General features: G+C 35.6%; 2 protein-coding genes across 5 annotated transcripts; one reads left to right on the top strand and one right to left on the bottom strand.

Moving 5' to 3' along the window:
* The first annotated feature begins 1,059 nt into the window (after positions 1–1,059).
* PDE312 (Nucleic acid-binding, OB-fold-like protein) lies at positions 1,060–12,044 on the top strand. Its single transcript, XM_068627851.2, has 12 exons — positions 1,060–1,887; positions 2,607–2,666; positions 2,760–2,789; positions 3,142–3,215; positions 3,908–3,989; positions 5,226–5,299; positions 5,413–5,479; positions 9,076–9,168; positions 10,784–10,960; positions 11,041–11,091; positions 11,269–11,420; positions 11,501–12,044. Exons 1-12 carry the CDS (start codon positions 1,135–1,137, stop codon positions 11,928–11,930), a joined length of 2,043 nt encoding a protein of 680 aa, XP_068483952.1. The 5' UTR covers positions 1,060–1,134; the 3' UTR covers positions 11,931–12,044.
* Positions 12,045–12,973: 929 nt separating this feature from the next.
* On the bottom strand, positions 12,974–17,968 carry LOC137822844 (transcription factor GTE10). Of its 4 annotated transcripts, none has more exons than XM_068627847.1 (11): positions 17,655–17,930; positions 15,860–17,461; positions 15,418–15,463; positions 15,158–15,322; positions 14,886–14,959; positions 14,712–14,781; positions 14,518–14,598; positions 14,323–14,438; positions 13,992–14,058; positions 13,767–13,897; positions 12,974–13,690 (listed from the first exon to the last, which is right to left on the bottom strand). In XM_068627847.1, exons 2-11 carry the CDS (start codon positions 17,168–17,170, stop codon positions 13,406–13,408), a joined length of 2,346 nt encoding a protein of 781 aa, XP_068483948.1. In that variant the 5' UTR covers positions 17,171–17,461; positions 17,655–17,930; the 3' UTR covers positions 12,974–13,405. The 4 variants fall into 4 exon arrangements, with proteins under 4 accessions (XP_068483948.1, XP_068483950.1, XP_090151489.1 ...); XM_068627849.1 differs by having other exon boundaries at positions 15,164–15,322; XM_090295363.1 differs by having other exon boundaries at positions 15,233–15,322.
* Between the last annotated feature and the right edge of the window lie 538 nt (positions 17,969–18,506).

The raw sequence follows: 18,506 nt of genomic DNA, 5'->3' as shown, positions 1-18,506 counted from the left end.
TAGATGTAAACCACATTGGTTATAATAGAATTGCATCAATTATTATATCTTCATAAACCGTTAAAATGGAATCATGATATCTCAACTGATTTTCATAAGAGATACCAATAAACATATTTGGACTTTTATTAGAACTATGTCCCCTTTTACGGATCACGATCATGCATCATCAACTATGAATGTAATTGATAGAAGGTTGGTACTAATTCAATAATCTCGACTTAGGTGAAATTTCAACCAATTCGATAATCTCGACTTAGATCAAATCGACACGTATTAGATTTGGCAATGAAAAAGTATATATATATATATATATATATTATTTTTTATTTTGTTTACTTTAACCAACAATTTTACTAAATACTTATAACTTAATTAGTTAGCTTAATATTTTGAAGTTATTAACTACTAACTTTCGATTACTTTCTTACTTTTAGTTTTTATTAGATTTTCAGCATCCTTTTATTAAACGGAACCTAATTAGAAAACATTACCCCCAAGTTGATAAATGGGAAAAATCATCTTTTTTTTATTTTTATATGACATGATTTCTTATGTAATAAATAATTTTACAATAAAAAAAAACATTAGATTACAATTTTTCATATTTCTCATTAATGTAAAAATATTTTATATATACTTCTTCTATTTCTTTCTCCTATCATTTTTTTATTCGTATTCATGCATACCTTTTTCATTGTTTTCTATAATAAAAAAAAATCTCACTAGTTTTTTTCATTTATAGCGCACCTAATTCGACAAAACATTAATAATTAATTACATTGAGTTTTAGATTTGGATATAATGATTCACCGTGAACTCACCATAAAAAAGTTTGTCAAAAAGATATATTTTTAGATGGTTGATTATGCTTTGTTAAATTAACACCAAAATATAGTACCTTAAATTTTTTAAGTAAATTTGTATTTTTCCTAATTTAGTAAAGTACCATTTAAAACAAAATGAGGAACAAATTAACACAATTAAAAAAATGAATAATGAAAGAAAAAAAAAAATCTAATGTTGTCTAATTAAAGGGAAAAAAATACAAAAAAGTTTATCCGCTCAATCTGTACAAATGCAAAGAAAGCAAAGTTCCGTTGCAAGAGAGGTGCATCGTTCCCACGTTCAGTCATGCAAGTCCTGCAAACTTCTTATCTCTTCACTTTACCTAAACCCTTAAACCCTTCCCCTCCTCCTTTCCACCACCGTCCTCCGCCATTTCTCCACCGTCCTCTGCCCTTTCTCCTCCGCTCACGCCCTCTCTCCACCCCCCTCCTCGTCCCCAAATCCTTCCGCACGGAAGAGTTCCCGGTGGACGATAACTTGGTCGAGCATTTCGGCCCCAACGACAAGGAATCCGAGGATGAAGCCCGGCGCCGAAACTGGATCGAGCGCGGGTGGGCTCCGTGGGAGGAAATCCTCTCTCCGGAGGCGGATTTTGCACGCAAGAGCCTCAACGAAGGCGAGGAGGTTCCCCTGAAATCCCCCGAAGCCATCGAAGCTTTCAAAATGCTGAAACCTAGCTACCGCAAGAAGAAGAGGGAGGAGATGGGGCTGACGGAGGAGGAGTTCGTTGCGAAGCAGTTTGAGATCAAGGGTGAGATTCCGGACCCGCTCGTGACCACGTGGTCGGGGCCTCTCGTGGTGCGTCTCGTGCCGCCGCGCGACTGGCCGCCTCCGGGGTGGCACGTTGACCGGAAGGAGCTGGCGTTTATTCGTGAGGCACATAAAATGCAGGCGAGGAGGGTGAACCTGGAGGAGGTGGAAAATGGAGTGAGGACTGACACCGATGATGTATGCTTCGATAGGTATAAGGTGTTTCTGAAGCAGTATAAGGAGTGGGTGGAGGCTAACAAGGATAGGTTGGAAGAGGAGTCTTATAAGGTTTCAATTTCTCTTCAAACTAGTGGTGAACTTTTTGCTGTTTGGATTGGATTGAAAGGACATTTTCTTATTTCTTTTTCTTACAAAAATATTCGTTTTGACTCCTTTAAAAGTGAGGATGAAGGTGAAGTAAACTTTAAAATATGAAATGCAATAATAATCATTTGAAAATCACATCTAGGCATTCTAATTAATTTTAGAGTATATTTTATATATACACGCACAGGTTTTTTGGAATGATTTGGAGATAATCTTATATCTCAAAAGTATGTAGTTGAGATTTCGATCTCTAGTTCCATTTACTGGAGTGCATTTGTTGGGAAATATTAACTAAAATCGATAAAATCTTACAACTCTAGTGATGACCTGAAAAAGTAGAAGCAACTGTTTGTTGCTTTACCTTCTCCATGAAAAATCAAATGATTATTTGTCTCCAAGAAGCTAATCCCACTGACTATTAATAAATCTTTGTATCTCAAGAAACTTAGTTAGAGAATTCCCTGGTTTTTAGCCAAAGGAGTTTATTATATGTGTATTGGATTTTAGCATAATTCTAAGCTATTATGAATCTTTAAATTTCATTCTTTCACATTGCCTTATTGTTTACCAGGAGAAAATTGCGATTAAAATTAAAAATAGAAAGTGTTTTCTCAAAATAAATTCTTAAGATTTTGCTTATTTCTTCTTTTGAATATGGTTTATGTAAATGTGGTTGACAGCAAGACCAAGATTATTACCCTGGTAGAAGGAAAAGAGGGAAGGACTACAAGGAGGGCATGGTAGGATGTTTTTGCCATTGTTCTTTCCTTTGAATGTGTTTGTGGCTTATGAAAACGTGGTTAGTTCTTACTTTTCTTTAACGTTTTATGCAGTATGAGCTTCCGTTCTATTATCCTGGGCAAGTAAGTATGCGGTTTCACTCTTATTAATCTTGAAGCATGTTGTTCTCAAGTTCTAGACTCTAAAAAGTAGAAACTTTACTTATGATCTGTCCTGAGATTTCTAAAGAGTATTAGCATTGTGTCTTCCCTCCTGGCTCAGTGATTGTCCTATTTGGATAATTGTGTTTTTAATCCAATAGATAGATAATGATAATTCTAGTTTTGTTTGCCCTGGTTTCATATTCATGCTTACATATAATTCAAAGTTCAAATATACTTTTTTCTGTAATCTGTGTAAAATAATTCATGAGAAAAGTACCTAAAGTAGATTTCATATGTTGTCTTTAATTACTTGGGACATTTTTCTGTGCAGATTTGTGTTGGGAAGGTGACAATGTTGCATCTCTATCAAGGGGCATTTGTTGACATTGGCGGGGTACATGATGGGTAGCTATCAATACTTTCGTTTCTCCTTGTAGTGTTCATTGAATATTTTCTGTATAGTGGTTTCCTTATTGTTTGGAACGGTGCTGTACTACTCACATGATAACAAGTTACTTCCACTATCATAATCTTGCTAATTGATTTACTACACTTTTAGAATGTGTTAGGTCATTAATTCATGCATAATGAATCTCTCAGGGGACAGAAGAAACTACTAGATGCATTTTCTAAAATGGGGAAAAGCAACTTCGTAAGTATATTAGCACTGAAATCCTCTAGTGACATGGGGAGCCAGGGACAGGAACAAGTATTGAAAGATACATCTTGAGACTAGTTAAACCTTTTGATTTGGATCCATTGTTTTGGTAGTGAAAAAGGATTTATTGTTTAAATACAAGAGAGAAGTATCAGTTAGTAGCTGGTTATTGAAGACATGTCAACAGTATTCAATTTATAGTTAAACAATCCCATTCAATAAATCTTTAAACACTATTTTCTCTTTATATTCAGACATTAAATAGTACATATTTTATTCCATTTCACGAAGCTTTATTGTCAGCGCACTCATTGTTATCACCAGTAAGTTTGACGATTTTCTTTTGTAGCATGTTTATCTTGTTTAGTGTTACTATATGATGTTTATATTTTTATGTGAGTTTTCTTCTAGAAGATTCACCTACCATGTTGTGTTCTAGGTGGGTGCCTATAAGGAGGAATGATTGGTTTTGGCTTCGCCATCACATAAAAGTGGGTATGGACGTCATTGTTGAAATTACGGTGAGTGTTTCAGTCACTAGTTGAAAATTTCCCATAGATTGTCATTAAATGTATATTTGATGTTATGATAGAACACCGATTGATGTATTGGAGAAGAGTTAAATGAATTCATCCACAATACATAAAGTACAGCAGAATTTGCTGTCTCAAATTCAGATTCCCACATCAAAGACTTCCTGCAAATTACTAGAAAATAATATACACTCCTACTAACTTCTAATAATATACATTCCCTATACACCTTTAATAATATGTAACTTGCTACTAACTTTCTGGCCTAAACTGTCATCATGGCAGTCACAATTCAACTTATGTAAGTGTTCCACTTTCTGCCAATATATTATTATTTTATGAAGCTTATTCCCTTTACACATTTAATAATTTGTAACTTGCTACTAACTTTCTGGACTAAACTGTCAGCATGACAGTCACAATTCAACTTATGTAACTGTTCCACTTTCAGCAAATATATTATTATTGTATGAAGCTTTTAGCTTATACTAACACTCACCAAATTGCAGTCTGCGTCAATTCATTGGTAAGATGCTAGTCATGCTGCATATTTTTGTTTATATTGTTTTACTTATGTTTAGAAATAGAAACTTTAGCCAAAAATCTATTATGAAATGTAAAATTTCTCTCTCTCAAGTGTGCTTGCTGCCTCTTTGGGGGAGGGTACTTAGAATGGAATTTCTGGTTCGTGTCCTCTACAGCTGCGGAGGCATTAACCCTGATTTTTAGGCAAGGAAGTTATTGCTGAATTTACAGTTCACTATCATTGGCTCTATCCCAGACAGAAGCGGGATACACTTAACTCAATTGAGGACCCAATTTCAAGCCTATCCACCATGTGGCTGTTTCAAGGACCTAACTTGGGCACCTCTAAACTCAGTGTAGTTTGTGGAGCATTAGCCACAGTCCTTGGTGGTTGCTGGTTTACTTTTTTTCATCTATTTTTGGTACTAAGCTATATAAAATATCTTGCTTCAGAGTTTGCATTAATACACCACTGATATAACTTTAACCATGCCATTGTCTGTATGTTACTGAAGTTTTTTCTTGTGTATCATGTTTGATATTTCTGCATCCGTATCCATAAATTGCTTGCTGACAAATTTGAATATCAAATAGATTTTAATTACTATAGACTATAGTGTTAGTTTCCATGTTTTCTGTGTTCAAACATCAATGGATTTCCTTTACCATCAGTTCACCTATTCACATTTTATTTTGCAGGCAAAACGAGATCCTTATCGCTTCCGCTTTCCTATTGAACTTCGTTTTGTTGATCCGAATGTTGATCATCTAATGTATGATTGCATATTCAATGTTCTGTAACTCATTCTTAGTGCATAGTTTAATCTATATTAATTTGATAAGATTTAAACCGTAAATTTGACATTTGTTTTATTTTCAACTTCAGCTTTCACAAATTTGAATTCCCACCAATATTTTATCGTGATGAAGATACCAATGAAGATGAAATACGGGTTTGCATACCTTCCCCTCTATTATACCAGACCACACCAATCTTGCTGCATAATAAAAGTTATTCTGCACGCATGGAACTCTTCCACAATAACTTTGCTGTGATTTCTTTCATGCTTACTTTTTATGGAAAAGCATTCAAATGTATCTTTTTCTCTGGATTTTTCACTGTCTAATTTTATTTAATTCAAGATATTTTCATGAGGTTTGGTTCAGGCAAAGCTCTTACAATTAAGCAGATGCTAATGCTTGGATAGATGATGCTATTTACAAAATCACAGATTCTATATAATACTCAATTTAATACTTATGACTGAAAATATGATAAAAAGAGCTTAAGAGATTGATTATCTCTCAGCTGTTCTTTGTATTTATAGAATAAAATTACACTAGGAACAGCAAAAGGTACAAAAAATTAATGCTATGTTTAGTCCTCTCATGGAACACTAGATTGGAAACAATGTGGAGAGTAACTTGATTACCACAATACATCTTCATTTGTTGGATTTCTCAAAAATTTTGTTCTTGAAGAAATTGTTTCACCCTTACAAGTTCACAAGAGATGCCATTGCCTTATATTTAGCTTCAGCATTAAATCGGGCAACTACATTTTGTTTCTTGCTTTTCCAAGAAATAATGTTTCCTCCAATGAGAACATAATACCTATAGTGGAGCGTCTATCCTCTGGAGATCTTGCCCAATCAACATCACAATATCGAGAAATTTGGGTATTCCCTTTATCTTCGTGTAAGAGACCTTACTCCGAAGCCTTTTTGAGGTATCTTAGGATGTGGATGATAACATTCCAATAATCAATACAAGGATTTTCCATAAATTGACTAACAATACCCATTGCAAAAGATAGATCAATGCTTGTAATTGTGAGATAAATAAATTTCCCAACAAGTTTTTATCAATACAAGGGTATGTTAATCTTGATCTACCATTAAGTTTTGATTTGGATCCATAGGGCCATCTACTTGCCTGCAGTCACTCTTGCTTGTTTCTTCCAAGATATCTAAGGCATATTTCCTTTGAGAAACTACAATGCCTTCCTTTGATTGAGCCACTTCAATGCCTAGAAAGTATTTAAGACTTCCAATCCGAGGTCTTTAGTCTGAAAGTGAGTACATAAGTGTTCCTTTAGTTGCGAGATTCTGGGAGACGTTGGAATAGTGTTATGAGTAGGGTATACCAAGGTGTCAACTAAAGGCATAAGTGAGATTTGTTGGACAAAGTTAACATCTTGTGTGAAGGAAGAGAAGAAAGGAATTTCTTCAAAAAAGATGACACTTGCCAACATGTAATATCTTTTAGTGTTTGGTGTATAATATCAAAATCCTTTTTGAAGATGAGAATATCCTAAAAAGGCATTTGATATCTCGGGCTAAAAGTTTATCCAAATCTGGAAACACAAAATATACAAAACACACAACCAAAGACTCGAGGAGAAATGTGAAACAAAGATTCGTTTGGAAATACAATGGAATATGGAACTTTATTGTCCAAAGAAAAAGAGGACATTCTATTAATAAGATATCACGTAGTAAGAATGACATCACCCTAATGAGGGACAGGTACATTGACATCAAGTGGCAAGGTATGAGTAGTTTCAGCTAAGTGTCTATTCTTTCTTTCTGGTATACCATTTTGTTGAGGTGTGAGGACAAGTGGACTGGTGTAAAATACCATGTGAGTTTTAAACCAGAAGGTATTATCACACCTTAAGAACTCAATCACTTGGCCAAATTGGTTCTTGATTTCATTAAGGAAAGACACAAACATTCAAAAGTTTTGACCACTCTTTCATTAAGTAAACCCAAATAAAACGAGAATACTCATCAATAAAAGTGACAAAATAATGAAACTCAATGGATGAAACATGACTTAGATCCCAAATATCAAAATGCTTTATAGAAAAGATAGAGTTGCATCTTGATTCTTTTCTTTTTGGAAAAGAAGACTGAATATGTTTGACATGACTCACATTCTAAGACTTGGAGTTTGCTAAGTTTGGGAATCATCCTTTTTGATAAATGTGGATTAAAAAGCGATCTTGTAGAAGCTTACGAGATGAGGATGCGAAAGGAGACATTGATGATCTAGTGCCTTGATAGTAGAATTCCCTAAATTCGTGTCCTATACCAATAAATCGACTTGTACTATACTCTTGTATAACAATAATTTTTCCTCAAATGTTATAGAGCAATTTAAAATATTTAGTTAATTGACTTAAGGAAATTAGGTTAAAAAGACAATTAGGGACAAAAGAAACATGGTTTAGTTTAAGAGACGGTGAAAGGGAGATTTGAGCAACTCCTTGAGAAGTAACTTTGGATCCATTGGGTAAAGTAATAACACAAGGAATGTTAGGATGAGAAATTGAAGCACCTGAGTCAATTATTTGTGGACATTGACATTCCAAGGTTTCAAATATGCAAGTTGTTGACAAGCTAGTGAAAGGCTATGCTTGGTTGTCAGACTTCAAACTAAGATATTCTTGATATTCTTCATTAGAAAAATGTGGTTCAACCTTATTAGATTAAAAGATGTTTGCTGTCTTGGTAGGAAAACCATGTATGGAGAAACATTTATTTTGAGTGTGACCAATTCTATTACAAAAGAAATACTGAGGACATTTGTATCCACTTTGAGTAAAGGAAGGCATATTGAAGGAAGAACTCACCAAGAATAAGAATTTCAGCAACAATCTACACTCCATAGGCAGTGGTAATTGTAAAAGTCGGCAAATAGTGGTCAAGATATGAGAGAGAGGAGAGTGGAGCCTTTCGACCAAAGTTGAAATAAGAGAAACAAGGGTCAAAACAAGGACAAGGAGCCTTGTCGAGAAGACACAAAGTTGTTCCAGTGACGAGAAGGTGGCGTGTGACCTTCATGTGTTGAGTTGCTACAGATGGAGATGACGCGTGCTGCGTGTGGCGGATAACTAGTGGACGTGACCAAGTGGGTTGGATGTCACACGATGAAACACACTAGATCCAGTGGTCATTAGAGAAAAAAGGTGGCTAGCGGCGAGAAGTGACAAAATGCAATGTATTAATTATATCTCAATGAGACGAATCACACTAGGTGTTCATCATAACAAAACAATGTCTAGGGGAGAGACAACGACAATGGAGGATGGTAGTGGACAGCCGAAATACTAGCATAGTGGGATATACTTGCTCAAGTTCCAACAGAAGAATGAAAATGTGATAAATAGAACTTGAGATTGATTATCCTCAGCTGATCTTTGTTATTTACATGGTACAAGAAATTAATGCTAATAAGTAAACAACTCATAATAGTTTTCCAATACAACTACTTACTATCTAATTTGATACTTATTCTAACAAATATAATATATTGAGATAGATTTGTCAATTGGAAATATTTGTATTACATTGGTATTATTCATAGAGTATGTAAGAGAGGGTCAACATTTTAAAAAGCATTAGTGCCTTTTCAATGGATAATATTTAACATTTAATGAGGTTCAACTTTCTCTGGATTCTGTGTTTTTAATCTGTCAAAATGTGGTTTGTTTTTAAATGGTGTTATTAGTTATTCTCTTGATTTGAGATTTCAAAATTTGCAGCGTGACAGTGGAAGACCTCCTGTTCCTAGAAAAGATATGGGAGACAAGCCAGAGGAAGAATCTCTATTGTCTAATCATCCATATGTTGATAAGGTATCTTATAAATTCATCTCTTTTAGTAGTTGCAAGGAGGAACATTTGTGGTGGGCTGTTTAGCTCTTACATTTCTCTCTTTAACCAAATTTTACCCCATTCAAGAATATACCAGTCAATATAATATAGGTTAATGGTGGGTCTAGATCATGGCAGCTTTCTCTTTTTGAATTGATATGTCTATAAGCACACACGGTGTTCCAAATCCCTTGTGTGAGCATGACTTTAGTTTTTAAACTGGCTGCACTCTGCATGAATGTGAAGCCAGAAGAACTTTCTGCCTTTTTCTTATCCACCCATAGTTAACCTGAATGGATGGATGTTTAGTTGAATCTTGCATGGACAATGGTCATTCATAAAAACTATACACGTGCAGTTACATTATTCCTTAAAACTCTGAAGGGTAAAAGACACTTCTTGCCTTGAAGGATATTTGCTAGACCAGCTAGTGTACAAGGTTGGCATAAGTAATAAATTGCATGTGAAGGAATTAAGATTCAAGTACTATTTTCGAGCTCTTTTACCTATTCAGACTTAAATGTTTTAAATTGTTGAGAAGAGGGAGAACGAAAAGACATGATGAATTTGTGAGTTTAAACCACAATAGACCTATTGTAGAGGAGAAAACATAATTACAGAATATTCAGTTACTCTATTTTAGGCCAATATCATAAATATAGAATCAATCTAATTGATCATAATATTGTGAATTGTTATATCTACAAAATACTAAAAGAATTAAAGGGACAAGAAACTAAAGGTAATGATATTTAGTTTCTAGAAGGTGAAATCACGAAGCAAAAAGGTGGAAGGGGGGGAATTGATTTCATACACATCATTCTTCTCTGACAAGACTTAATTCAAACTCCTTCCCTCAGTTCATGATCAAATTCACACAATTTGCTAAGGTTCAATTCCTTGATACCTTAACCCTTTATCCTAACTCAAGAATCTAATATCTCAAATTTCATTAATTAGAGCAAGCATGACAGTTCAGGTATTAACCAAGATAACATGCACATCATTATATTCCTAGACTAAGAACGTGTATGGTGAGCTACCCCAAATGTAACAGACCCACCAACTGTATAATTAAATCTAAAATCATTTCATGGTTCATCTAATCATTAATCAAGACGAATTAAATTAAGAACAAATCAAACTTCAAAGAGGTTTAATTGAAATCATCGTGCCCACAATAAAGAGTTAACTACACATAGAGAGAAAGAAAAAGAACGAGATGAAGAAAAACTACATATTCTTGGTTGAACTAAGGCCCTGATGCATTTCAAGAATCCTTGTCCTTGTTCCAAATTGTTCGTGATCTCTAACCCCAGCATAGAGTGTATGAATTTTTTTTCATATTGTCAGTGCTAACCTTACTAAAGATTACACATTGCAATACTCTATAACCTGAGAAAAAACTCGAATTTCATCAATATAAATCACTTTCCCTTTGCTATGTTTGAGTTGAACATTCAGACCACTAAACTGTGCGCTGGTAAAACTTAACTAGAAACTTTGTGGCATGAGCCTTCTTCAATGTGCTTTGAATTTTACATTGATCATAGCCGTGTCTTATCCTTGCTTATACTTTACTGTCTTTATTTTGCAGTTGTGGCAAATTAATGCGGCTGAGCAAATGATGGTGGATGATATGGCAATTAATCCTGATAAATATAAAGATAAAAAGGTGTCAGATTTGATTGATGAAGAAGATTTTGATGAACAAAATGTTGTTCAGTATTCCAAAGTAAAATATAAAAATACATTAATACCACAAATGACTATGGTGAGTATTATTCTTGTGAATTTGCATTTATACATGGTTGTGGATTTTTTTACCTATTTTGATTTTTAACACTTTGGCAGAAAACAAGTCTCAAAGAGCTCGATTTAGAGGCTGCACTTGTCGAGCGTGAGGTCGGCTTTCCATTTTTGCTAAAACCTTTTCTATGATATTGTTGTAATGCATGTATTACAGCTTGTTAGAAGGGGCTTTTATTGATATTTTTGTCAAATTGTAGATTTCCTCGACCTGTTACTGATACATGTAGTTTTCCTCTTTTCAAAATCTGATGTTACCCTTTTGGTACACAGCACCTTGTTAAACTAGGCAAAGAAGCAGCGGAGAGAGGTGAAAAATACAAAATTACCAAACTGAGGCGCAATATTGAGATGGATGAGTATGATTACATGCATTGGCGAAGATCATTTGAGGAAAGAGAAGCATTGATTAGAGACATGAGCTGGTACTGTTACGTTGATATTCATCACAACATAATTCCTTGTAATGATGCGTTAATTTTTTAACTATTTCTCCCTTTTGCAGTCGCAAAGCTCTTGGTCTGCCATTGGAAGAGCCTGGAAGGTATATGGATGCTAGTCATTTTGATAAAGACAAATATGATCCTACAAGTCCTCTTTATCGTTATGACTACTGGGGGGAACCTAAGAACTCAGAGAAGAGCATTCAAGAGCGGATGACTGATATTCATAACAAAAAAATTGTGGGCAAGGCAGATGTCTGGTATTCAATGTCCTACGATGATTGCGTCAAGGAGCAGATGGAAAGTGAAGCCCAGTCAAAGGAACAGGAAGGCAAAGATGAGGATGATCAAAATGATGAAGATGAGGAAGATGACGATGACTATTTTGACTTCAGTATTCTGAACTCTGTAGATAGTAATTTCTCAGATCAGCCTCATGTTAATGGGACCGAGTCTTCTACAGTATCAGGTGAGGGCATGTTTGAGGACTAAGTATGCAAATTAAAATGTACAGTTAGGCTGAGAAATGTGCATAAATTTTGACAATGGCAATCTAATTTATTTTGTACCATTACGAAAAAATTTCTATGCATGCACTTTTATGAAGTCGCGAAAGAAATAATCATTTTGGTTTTCTTGAAATGAAAATCAAGACATTCTGCGAAATGTCAACCATGTAGTTTTAGACATTACTGTTTAAGAAAAATATTAAAATAAATTATTTTAGAAATAGTTTCAAATTTTTGTACTATTTAAAAAATGCAACCGACAAGGATTTCTGGGAATTTTTTATGAATAACCGCCACCGCGTTTCTGGTAATTTGATGTTGTATGATCGTAGCTTGTGAATTCGAAAAGCTTTATCCAAAAAGGGTCTTAATTGGAGAAATTTTGTTCGATGTCGCATCATATTATTAGGTTGTCATTATGATCACTAGCTAATAATCTCTCGAGTTAACGCTGATTGAAATACGCATATAAAATTATAAGTATCACATTAAATGCAAATGTTTCGTGAAAATAATGTCATTGCGGTCATTTTCCTTTTTCCCAAAACCACAACCTTTGCTTTACTACCAAATTTCTTCTTTAATGGTTTCACCAACCAACACTCAGTTCAATACGTCATGAAAATTAATCTTATAAACTTAGCCAAACAAAAGAGGATCTGGTTTGCAGCGAACTAAGTTTTGGCATTTAGTCACTAAAATAATCCCATGAATAAACCTCCACTTCTCTTTCTCTTCAATACCACATTACCCCCCAATCAAACACAGAAAAGTACATCCTACTTAGGGCCTCCTCACCCAGCTACAACAATCAAACCAGACCCCCAAATCTCGGGAAGGATCAACTTGTACCTTTACAAAACTAAATTATCAATCTCTAATTTTGGTTTTAAAACAACTATTTACTTGCTTTTAAATAATGTGCGACTTTAACCTTGCAACTCAAGAAAAGCAAAGACAACTCTAATGTCGATTAGGAAATAACTTATATACACTACTAGACTCGGTCAATCAAAAAGGAAAGAATAAATAGAAAGAATTGATTTTACCTGGCTCTAAAATATTTTTACATTGTCAGAGAAGCTAACTACTTGGAAGTCAGACACAGAACTTCATTTTTACAAGCAAAATTGGACATCCTGATTGATACAAACTTCCCATCCAAGATACCAAAGCCCTTCAATAAATGGGGGCTGCGAGCTTGCTATCCACATTTTCAGAAATCATTTCCCAAGTTAAAACCAAAATAATCAGAAAGAAGCAAAACCAAATCCAATATTCACTCCTTTGCTATAAGTTTTCGCTATTCCATCTTCAAACTTAGGTGTGAACTAGCATCAGACCATACAAATAGTGAGATATATTCTGCATCCCTCCTTCCTTAGTCCAGCAACTGCTCGCAAGATCCACCGTTTATATATTTGCCCAAAATAATGTTTCACAATCAAGGGGGACAAATCAGTCAATTTCTCCTTCTTCGACATCATTTGATGGTCCTGCAGCACCACTCGCAGGCAGTTCCTCCTCCTCCTCCTCCTCCTCCTCATCATCATCATCCTTCATATACAATCCTAGCTGTTCTAAGGGATTCCCCTGTAGCTTGATCCTACCCAATCCATTTTGAGGTTGATCTGTGCTTGTCTCCTCTTTGAAACTTGGCATAGGTTCGTCATGTACAGCACTCAGCATCTCAAGATCTTCCAAAAATTGACTGCTCTCGTTGATATCAACAGTTTTCTCCATCTGCAAACAGAACCATTCAGTCCAACATACAAGGAAGCTGAATTTTCACCTACCATACTTTCCTTTTCAATGTTACCTTTTGCAAAGCTTGACGGGCTGCTTCTCTTTCCAGTTCCCTTTTCCTTTTGGCTTCAGCTGCAGCTTCTGCTTCAGCCTTCCTCCGAGCTTCTTCTGCAGCCTTTGCCTCTGCCTGTAACCGTGCTTTTTCTAATGCACCATAAACAAAATTACAACTGTCAGTTGATTCTTGAATCCGAGGCAATATTTTGATAAAACTGAATATTTAAAACAACAAACACACCTTCTTTCTGCCGCCGTTCAAGATCTTCTCGCTCTATCCTAAGTTTTTCAGGATCCCGCTTTTCATCCTGAGATCAAGACAGAGTTGAAATACAAAACAAAAAAACTAGCAAAAATGCTGGCAAAGCTTTCATGAAAGACAATAATGGTGGTAAATTGGTAATTACTAGATTTAATGATACATTAGCAGTCACAGACCTGCTCTACTGGTGGAAGGAGAAAACAATTACTAGATTTTGATGTTTTTCAAATGTCTGCACTTCACCCAATAGACCTTTTCTAGTGATGCAAGGAATTAAAATTGCAATCAAAGCATTACCCCCTTAACAAACCTTTTCAAGGGCTTTCTCTTGAGCTTTAAGAATGGTGTCAGCAAAACGGCTCCTTAATAAAGCTGCACGGTAGAGCTTTTCGGGAGAGACTTGCCTCTTAGATGCAGCACTCTCCCCTAAAATGTTACAGCATGAACGGTGAGATCATACCCTAAAACAAACAGCAGACAGGTTTCTTCAATTTTTCAAGCTTACCCTCTTGATGGCTTTCTGGTTCAGAAGCAACAAGCTTACTCTGGGAAGTGTGATCAACTTGGCCTCCCACATTTGTTGAATCTAAAGAAAGAGATCATAAGCTAGAAGGCAACAGTGGCTGAGGCATCCTCATAAAAAATAATCCAAACAAACCCAATACGGACATCATTACTGACATCAACTTTGGTACTCACCCTTTCCAGTTTCTGAATTACCAGGATCCCCTTTGTTTTGATCTAAAGTCAAGCCAGATCCTACATTTTCCTGCAGTACGTGGCTTATTGTTAGCAATGATATTGATCAAACCACTAGCCTTTCCCTTTTATCCGGAATACCATGACATCTGAAACCATATGTATCCCAATTACCTTGGTACCACTAAGAGGCTCTGATGTTTTAGCTATATCCAACTCACTGCCAGATGAACTACCCGAGTCTGAATCTGTTACACCACAATTACACTTAATCATTTGCATGTGACAGACAAGAATAAATTATTCCTGACATAAAGAACTCATTTTTAGGTGATTAATGTTGCGATGATCATGAGTCAAACAGGCAGAGTTGCTAGTATCTAATGAATTTAAAAGAAACAGTTAACATATCCTGAAAAGTGAAAAATGTCAAAGTATGCACTAACACGAACCACTGGATGAAGTGCCAGATTCACTACTAGAGCTGCTTGAACTACTACATTTACTGTTTCTATGGTTACCATCTTTTTCAATCTCTAATGGAGGATAAGTTGAAATAGGAGGATCATTTCCACCAACAATGTCCACATCCTCCTCAACCAGTTCATTGCCTGAATTTGCAGTGAGATAAAAGACCACACCTGGTGTCAATTATTTATAGAATAAAGGTACGAAAAAACATAACAGCATAAGAAAAAGAATATACCTTTGCCCTGCACCGGAGAATTACTGAACCCTGATTCATTCAGAGGCTGCATAAAAATCAAGCAAGCAAAAAATGGTCAGTCAGAATGATACCCGCCATATATGCTTTGTAGACATCTCACATAATAATAGTTTGGTACATGCATAATCAGGGAACCACCTATCTTGTCTACGCCTCTTAAAACACTACATTGAATTTTTATCGTCAAATTTCATTAATTAAATTGTTGGGTTGAATGTCATCATAAGGCAAGTCTTCCTGTAACTTGATAGGATTTACAATTAGTTGATCTACCTTTTCTTGTCGTTATCATATGCTTTTAATATTAATTTCCAGAACGACTAGTCAATAAAAGACTTAGTTACGAGTATATAATTTACTTCACAATAATATCAAATAAGATGGGCAAATATTAGTTATACAGAGAGGGGGAGTGAGAGACCTCCATTTCACATTGTCCGGCTTTTGCCTGGGATCTTTTCTTCTCCAGCAAATAATCATCTAGAAGCTTCCGCAGTTTGAACAGGGTATCATCACTAAGAGCATCGATATCAATTTCAATTTCATCATCATTGGTTTGCCCTGCATTATAACTTTGCTCTCTCAAGAAATCAACAATAGCATCAGGCAGCTCCCCAAGCATTGCCTCCAACTCTACACTCAATTTATGCTTCTCCTCTACAGTCATGATTTTTTTAAGAGGCTCAGGCTTGACATTATTTGATGTAATTTTCTTCTTTTTTGTGGGAGGAACTCGATCAGAAAATTCTGTATCCACGCGAGTAGTTCTAGAAGGCTCAGATGGGACACAGTCAATAACAGGAATTTTTTTTTCTATTGCCTTCCATCTCGATTCAAAAATTTTATTAAGGGTATCTGCCATGAGGTGTACGTCATTGCCTGGTGGATTATAAGTCATTGCATTTGAGAAAGTCAGTCGCACATCAGCAGCAAAATCCATGAGATTTAAGTAGTCACCAGAGGTTATTCTCCTCTTCACAGTACCCAAATCCATTGGATGTTTGATTACAGTGAAATAATCCGGAATGTTCAATTTAACAACATCAACTGGTGTGTTAAAAACCCAACCAAATTGATGAGTCATCAATCGGTTAAGCAATGACTCACACGGTTTCAGCATCGCAGCATGTGAGGTCATTGGCGCAGCAGGTTTTGGAAATTCAGGACGCCCAGATATAGTTTTCTTTGTCTTGGGACCACTATTTGCTGGTAAGGGCCTCTTCTTACCATGTGGCACCGATACTTCCATTGTCATATGCTGGCTCTCCAGCTTAGGCCTCTTCTGCCCTGCACTGCAGCTCCTAATGTCACTGGAGGGTGACAATCCAACAACATTTGAGTTCATAGCCTCAACTTTCTTCTGAAATTCCTTTACCTGTTCAAGTTCCCATGTCAACCTCGTTTTCAAATCCTTTCTCTCAAAACCCGACATCCTTGACAAAGAGAAAAGTTGAAAAGGTACATCAAAACTGCCATAACCACCGGTATTCAAACCAGGACATTTCCTCTTTGGTGCACAAGAATCTGCTGATGCCGTCAGCTCCGTATCAACCCTTCCCAAGCTACCCAACCCTTCCGATTCACCCATGGTCTCAACAGCATGCCGAAAATCAGGAACAAAGCCAGCAGCATAAGCTTTAGAATATTTCCTAGACTTCCCCATATTCTGTGAATGAGAGTACTTTCTGGATTCCTTTTGTCCAGCAAACTCTATAGGTACAGTTGGTGCCATAAGATAAAACTCCAACAACTGCACATATCAACGCCGACAACAAATTTTACTCCCACACAACAATCTCAGAGAAAAAACCAATCCCCCGAAGCACAAATCAAGTCTTATCCTCCAAATTTTAAAGCAAAATATCATAAAACCCAGTGACGGGTGTACTTCTCTCATACCCTATCGGCCTAAATCAGTTTGTCGGTTTCCCAATTCGCTTCCAATAAAAAAAATGTGGAAAGAAAGACGAGGCTTTCCTTTTGGAGGCCGTGACTTAATCCGATGCAAGATTCCTCAAAATCCCTATTGGCACAGCCAAGTGAGCAATGAGACGCTCATTATTTAAAACGGAGGAGAGAAACAGAAAAACGAAAGAATTGCGAAAATGGAAAGGAAAGCGAAAAGAATAACCGAAGCATAAACCCTAGATCTCAAGGATGCGCGATGGAAGGGAAAGAAAAATGTGCGAAACCCTAAGGAGAATCCAATTGAGAACCTGGGTGTGTATAGCGTGACCTCCCAAATGCAATGTGGTTGAAACCCTAACAGCGACGCGTTTCCATTGCAGAGGCTCACCACCTTCTCAACTCAGCGCAACACACAAAGAGAGAGCAAATCGCGAAGAAATGCAAACGCTGCGATGCCAAAAGGGTTAGATCGCTCTCTCCTCTTTCTACTTAAAGACTCTTTTCCTTTCCACCATCTCAAGATCCCACGGCCCACACTCCATCACGCCTCCATCTTAATCGCACGCTCACTGATGCTTTTCCTCTTTCTCTCTCTATATATATTTTTTATACTTTAACACATAATCATATAAATTATACCAGGATGATTTTAGCAATAAAACTAGCATATCTTTTTATCCATAAACATAAATTATTCAATGAAAATTTAGAATAATAATATAATTACGTTATTTGGTATTAGGTAATAAAGAAACATATTATTTGATTCAATTGCATCTTTAAAAGTAATTTAAAGATTTGTATTTGAAATATTTTTTATTTTTTATCGTAACTGATTTTCCATTTCTTTAACTCAAATATATTACTTTTATCATAATTAGCGAAAAAACTTATCTTACCTGTATTCACGTAATTCAAAAAATAATACAATTTAATATATATATATATATATATATATATTAATTTATAAAAATAGTAACAAACAATCATATAATGTATGATATATTGAGTAGAAAATAAAAGATACGCGATAAATCAAAAATATATTATAAATTTGGTAACCATACGATAAATCAGAGAATATTATTTTATTAACTATACACGAAATAGTCTACTATTAACCCTATAAATTAGCATAAACACATTTATTAATATATCAT

This window comes from Phaseolus vulgaris, chromosome 9 (assembly GCF_051622355.1).
Source record: "Phaseolus vulgaris cultivar YP4 chromosome 9, ASM5162235v1, whole genome shotgun sequence".
NCBI classification, from domain to species: Eukaryota; Viridiplantae; Streptophyta; class Magnoliopsida; order Fabales; family Fabaceae; genus Phaseolus; species Phaseolus vulgaris.
The sequence above is the reverse complement of the archived record's forward strand: the minus strand, read 5'-3'. Positions and strand labels throughout refer to the sequence as shown.